Source organism: Solanum stenotomum, chromosome 8, assembly GCF_019186545.1.
Source record: "Solanum stenotomum isolate F172 chromosome 8, ASM1918654v1, whole genome shotgun sequence".
In the NCBI taxonomy this organism is placed as follows: Eukaryota; Viridiplantae; Streptophyta; class Magnoliopsida; order Solanales; family Solanaceae; genus Solanum; species Solanum stenotomum.
In genome coordinates, this window is record NC_064289.1 from 17,407,874 (window position 1) to 17,414,039 (window position 6,166).

The 6,166-nt window shown below is 36.5% G+C and overlaps 1 protein-coding gene across 1 annotated transcript; it reads left to right on the top strand.

Moving 5' to 3' along the window:
- The first annotated feature begins 4,116 nt into the window (after nt 1-4,116).
- On the top strand, nt 4,117-5,902 carry LOC125873557 (uncharacterized). Its single transcript, XM_049554465.1, has 2 exons — nt 4,117-4,299; nt 5,465-5,902. Exons 1-2 carry the CDS (start codon nt 4,117-4,119, stop codon nt 5,900-5,902), a joined length of 621 nt encoding a protein of 206 aa, XP_049410422.1.
- The last annotated feature ends 264 nt before the right edge of the window (nt 5,903-6,166 follow it).

Here is a 6,166-nt window from a genome sequence, read left to right on the forward strand (position 1 = left end):
ATGTGTATAAATTTTTCTAATAATCTTATATGTTCATCTTGTGTTTTGGAATATAATAATATATCATCAATGTACACTACACAATTTTCTATTTGTTTAAAGTAATTGTCCATAAAGTGTTGATATCTACCTGGTGCGTTTTTATATCCAAATGGTATTACATTCCATTCATAAAATCCTTGTGGTATAGTGAATGTTGTTAGTTTTTTAGATTCTTCTTCTAGTTTTAAGTGATAAAATCCTGATTTACAATCAAATTTGCTAAAATAATTATATCCTTGTATTTGTCTTATCTTTAGATTTTATTTGGTACCGGATAATTATATGTTTTAGTTTTTGCATTTAAATTCCTATAATCAATAACCATTCTACTTTTTCCCCTTTTTTGTTCACTATGTTTATTTTCGATAAATGCCGGGCTTGTGTGCTTACTATTGCTTTCTTGTATATATCCTTTTTCTAGTAATTCATTTATATGTATCTTAAATTCGGTTAAATCATTAAAATTATACTTTAATGGTTTTTGGGTTATTATATTATTATTATCTATTAGCTCAATTTTTACTTTTGTTTTATGTTTTTTCCATCCTTGTAAAGGATCTTCACTATATAATAATTCTAACTTATCTTGGATTATTTTTACTTTATCTATGGAGAATATAATTAACTCTATTTTAGGGTCTTCTTCTTTTATATTTTCTAATTTTTGTGTAATTTTTTCACTTCCTTTTATCCATTTTGTTGTTTTTCGTTTTTTATTATTTACTCTTTTTGCTCCTATTTTTTGTTTGCACGGTGTTTTGAACCTCCAGTGTGTTTTTGTTATTATATGTGGGTATAATTTTTCTAAAAATGACATTCCTAATAGCATATCTCTTGTAGTCAATTCAAAGTTATATATTTCTTCTATAGTTAATATCTTATCTTTTATATTTTTTTCCTTATATGTGTAACATCCGACAATTTGAAATAGCTAAGAAGAGGCTTGGAATTTGAAATTTTTCATTTTTGGAAAGAATTTGAAAATCTGGAATTTGGCCAAGTGTGGAAAAAGGGTGAGTTTTTGGCCGACTTTGAGCAGTCATAACTTCTATCTCAGGATGAGTTAGGAGTAGTTCCAGTTATGGTTGTGAAGCTTGTGGAATGACCTTTCCAACGCCACCGAGTTTGCTCGATTCCGAGTTCGTATGAGCGAGTTATGCCTTTTAGAAGTTGGGCAGTTGGCAGGGAAATCTGTCCGGGAAATTAAGGGCATTTTGGTCTTTTCCCTAGCCATTTCTTTTGGGATTATATTGTTGTATAGGGCTGATCTTTGGATCATTTTGTCCCATTTTAAGAAAGAGTAAAAGCTAGGGCTTGAGAAGAAGAAGAGAAGAAGGAGAAGAAGAAGAGGAGAAAGAGGAGATCAACAAGTATCCGTCAAATATCAACGTGGATTTTCGTCGGGGGTGATCCCTTTCAAGGTATGTGAGTTCTTTGTGTGGGTTGATCCTTCCCCCACACACCAAGCTCATTTTATGGTTTGAGAAAAGGATTGGATATGTTGTTGAAGTTGTTAGTTGTTGTTGATGTTGTTGATTGTGTTGTTGAAATTCTTGTTGGTTGTGGGACATGATTTGGTTGTATTCTTGAGTTGAAATCTATTGTATATTGAGGGATTTTGTGATCCCTAATGGTTGGGATTGGAACCTTTGAAGTTAGGGTGGTTTAGAGTTGAAGAAAAGAGGGAGAAAAGTCGGGTTTTCTGGGGAAGGGGTTGGCGCGTCGCGCCTGCCAGCGCGCCCCAAAGGGGACTCTGAGGTCCAGCCCTTGGGGCGGCGCGCCACTCAGAGCGCCAGCAGGGGGCTTTTGACCTTCAAGGGCTGGCGCTCCGCGCCTTGCAGAGTGCCAAGAACGCCATGTTCCTTCTTTCTTTCCATGCTTTCTCATGCATGTTCCTAGGTGTTATACCTATGTTCCCTAGTTGTTTCCAACACCCCAAAGTGTTTCTAAACATCCCGAACTCATCCAAATACGTGTGATCATATACCTTGAATCCATAGTTCAATTCAAGGCAAGTTAGTATCAAGTTAAAGAGAAGTTAGAGTCTAGTCAAGCCATGTTAAGAAGTAAGTTCAAGCAAGTCCTCCAAGCTTTTCAAGAGTCTTCATTGAACGTTTTAACTTCATCTTTAGACTCAAGTTTCAAGTCAATCAAAGAGCTTAGAGTTTCAAGCTAAGTAAAGAGCCTCAAGTTTCAAGTTGAGTCAAGAGTTTAAAGTTGAGTTCATTTCTCAAAAGCTATTAGGGAACTAAGTATTCCCAAAGAAGTTTCTAAATGTTTGTTTACATTTGAGTAAGAAGGGAACTATGATTCCAAAAGAGCCTTAGGGCTAGTTTTCAAGAAAAAGGAACATCGTTTTCCAAGTGAGCCTTTGGGCTAGATTTTGAGTAATTATCTCATTTAAAGAAAGATGTGTTTAAAACACTTTTGAACTAAAAGCATTTTGGGAGTAGTATCGAGCACTGATTTGGGGACGCGAGTTCATATTAAACTCAACTCTCCATAAGAACCATGTAGCCAACATGGGAGTTAACGGGTCATACTTTTTAGATGAACCCGTAAAGTTAAGCTAGTGGATCCACTTAGTAAAGTTAGCTTCCTATATCAAGACCAGGTATAGGATGGTCCTCAGGCAACGTGAGGTAAAACGTTGTATCATTAGCTTCCTATATCACGGCAAGGTATAGGATGGTCCTCGGGCAACGTGAGGTAAAACGTTGTATCACCACTCATACTCATAGTGGTGGTTTGTCGGTTAGAGAAGCTCCCACAGTAGAAAGAACATGGTTCCTCGAGGGTTCTGCTTAGTATGGATGGGGGTATGGGACTTCATTCATACATTGCACAAGTAGACCTTGAGAGGAAGCATGGTATTTTCATGATATTATAAATATGATTTTTACGTCATGTTTTAAGAGTTTTACAAGCTTTATATATTGCATGTGTTTTATTGCTTTATATATTGAGTTCAGTTATTCATGAGTTGAACAGAGCCAAGGTAAGTGTTCTCTTGTACTCTTTTCAAGCTTAAGTCGTGGTTTAGCTTTCCAGCTCGCATACTCGTACATTCAATGTACTGATGCCAGTTGGCCTGCATCTTATGACGATGCAGATTCAGGTACCCCAGATCAGCATCCTGCACGTCATTGATCCAGCTGAGCACTCCAGAGTCAGTGGTGAGCCTCCTTGCTTTCCGGAGGACTCAATTATTTTGTGTACTTAGTTTTGTTCTATTAGGATGTTGCGGGGGCTGTCCCAACATCCATCTCAGTATTTTAGAGGCTTCATAGAAAGTCAGTCAGTTAGTATTGAGTCTCTCATCTATGTATATATGTAAATATTCTATTTTGAGACTCGAGCTGCCTTTTGGCATGTTATGCATCAATTGGTTGTTTTATAACCTTTCATTGCATTGAGTTGTACTGTTGAGTTAAGTTTCCGCTGAGTTAAGAAAGCCAGGCCAAGGGTTCGCCTGAGGCCAGCAATGGTCTCCGGATGCCGGTCCCGCCCAGGGTGTAGGCTCGGGGCGTAACAATATGTGATCATGCTTCCTTCATTATTAAATCATGTTACTACTATCGGTGTTTTTAATTTTTCCCACTTATCTTCTGGTAAACAATTGTATTTACATTTATTAGGTTTTGCTCCCGTATCTATCATTGGTGTATAATATCTGTTGTAATATCCCTCAATTATTATCTTTGCAAGTATGTATATTTTCATATTTTTATCATACTAAAGTCCTTTTTATTATTACTCTTTTATTTTCATAATTTATTATTAACTGTTTGTCTTCTAGATTATATGGTTTTACTTGTTCTAGCCATTTTATTCCTAAAGTGATATTTTCATTTCCTTGATATATTTTAACTATTGGTACGCCTCCAATGATTATTTCCTTTTCTGTAGTTTCTTCGGTATACATTAATGTTTTTGGTAGTTCGGGGAATACCAAAAGATTAGAAAACATTTTCGAGAAAATGGTTTCTTCCATACCTAACACACCCTTTGCCATAGCTGAATATGCAACTTTGTAAGTTATTTGTTAACTGGAGTCTTTGTTCATAAATGTAGATGAGTGCAGGAGCTGATGTTCTGGAGTCAATTGAAGACCCATTTGACTGCATATTTAGGTCTTCAGCAAGTGTCCAAGATATTCATCATCCTGACACATTTAGCTCACCGCCTAGAAGGCGTAACTATAACCAGAAAAGGTCTCAGCGCAGGAATAGGATGCGTCACAAGGAGAACATGGATGTTTGAGCTTTCTTCAATTGACCAAGTAGCCCTCACAAATGCCCCTTGCATGTACCTGAATTAATGCGAAAAGTAGAACTATGTGCTCTTTCTGTGTTGCTGCTCTCTCCTTGATACACAGAGTCTTGCATCATAGCTGAATGAGTCATGCACCAAATCTCTAGCTGGAATTGGTATTACCTCCAAGCTGCTTGTATATATTATGGCTCCATTTGCATTTCAGTTATTCAGGGATGATGTACAGATTTCAACATAAGCTAGGTATAGAGGGTTAACATAGGGGAAGTTAACTGTTCATCTCCATCTGAAATATTTGGATGAAATCAAATTTGAGTTCTGAATTCCCAGCATGTTTTAGTTAGAAGAAATAAAATTTATGGTATAAACATTTGTACTTGTTACCAATGTTTTGGTAATCCCTTTACAATTTCTGCAAAGTTTATCTTGTCCAAGGGTATAATTGTAAGCAAAATTTTATATAGTTGTGAGCCAAATATAAGTTTAAGTTGTTAATATAGTATAATGTTTATTATTTAATGCAATGAATCAAATCAAGAGCAATAAAATTAGGAATGAGGTTATCCGAGAAAAGGTGGGAGTGACTTTTGTGGCGGATAAGACGAGGAAGAGAAATTGAGCATGTACAAAGAAGGTGCATTGGGAGAAGTGATTAGACATGACATGGAAAATCTTTATATTACCGAAGACATGACTCTACATAAGGAGGAGTGAAGGTCGTATATTAGGGTTGAGAAACAACAGGGGTGGAGAATTGTCTTGCCTTGCGAAGATTTAGGCCTGTTAGTGCCTCCTATTGTACTTGCCGTACTCTTATAGTTCTTAACCTATATTGTTTATGTGTTTTCGACTATACACTATTTTACTTATATTGTTTATGTGTTTTCGATTATCACAGTATTTTTCATTCTATATCAAACCAAATCTGGTTAAAAATAATTCTCTTGTTTTTCTTCTTTCCGAAGAAATCTCCACCGCCTCAAGCTCGATCCTGTTCACTATTTTAAATCTACCTCCCCAGCTATTTCATTTCTTAGAACCTCTCTTTATAACCCAAAATCCCTTTAAAAAATACAGACAAAAAACAAATGCAATTATCAATCACCATTTTTCTTCTTCTNTGGAGGAATTCATTCTAATTTTTCAGAACAGCAACAACACATTCCTAATGAAGAAACTCCGGAGACTTCCTCACGTATTTAACTACTTTCTGGAATTGCCGTTCCGTTCTGACGCAGATGTGGCGGTGGAAGAGAAGCAAGGATTCTTCTATTTCATGGCGAAAATCAAGCAAGAAGGAGCTGGGGATGGACAAGTGAGGGCACAGGCAGTAGAGATTCATCCTGGGGTAACGAAGATCGTTGTGAGGAAGGGAAATGGAGACGGTGATGAGGATGAACAATTGAATGTGGATACATGGAGGTACAGGTTGCCTGCTTCGACTATGCCGGAGCTGGCCACAGCGGTATTTGTGGACGGAAATCTTATTGTGGCGGTGCCCAAGGATGACCATGGCCGTGGAGAGTTTGATAATGGATCTAGAGGTGTTTGGAGAGACGCTGACCAACTTGTTCTTGTACAATAGTTAACTTTTTCACATTTGATGTATCAATTACACAAATTACTAGCACATCAGAGTATGTTTTTTCAAACAAAAATGACGAAACTTCAATCATGATATATCTAAAGTTCAGCCATATAAAACTTCAAACATTGTATAAAGTTACACTTTCTCGAGACTAACTTTGAACACCATTTGTTTGAAGTTGTTTGAAATAGTACACGCAAAACAACAAGTCCTTGCCAATTGTAACATATAAATATGTATGTTTACTTAAACAAGGTATAT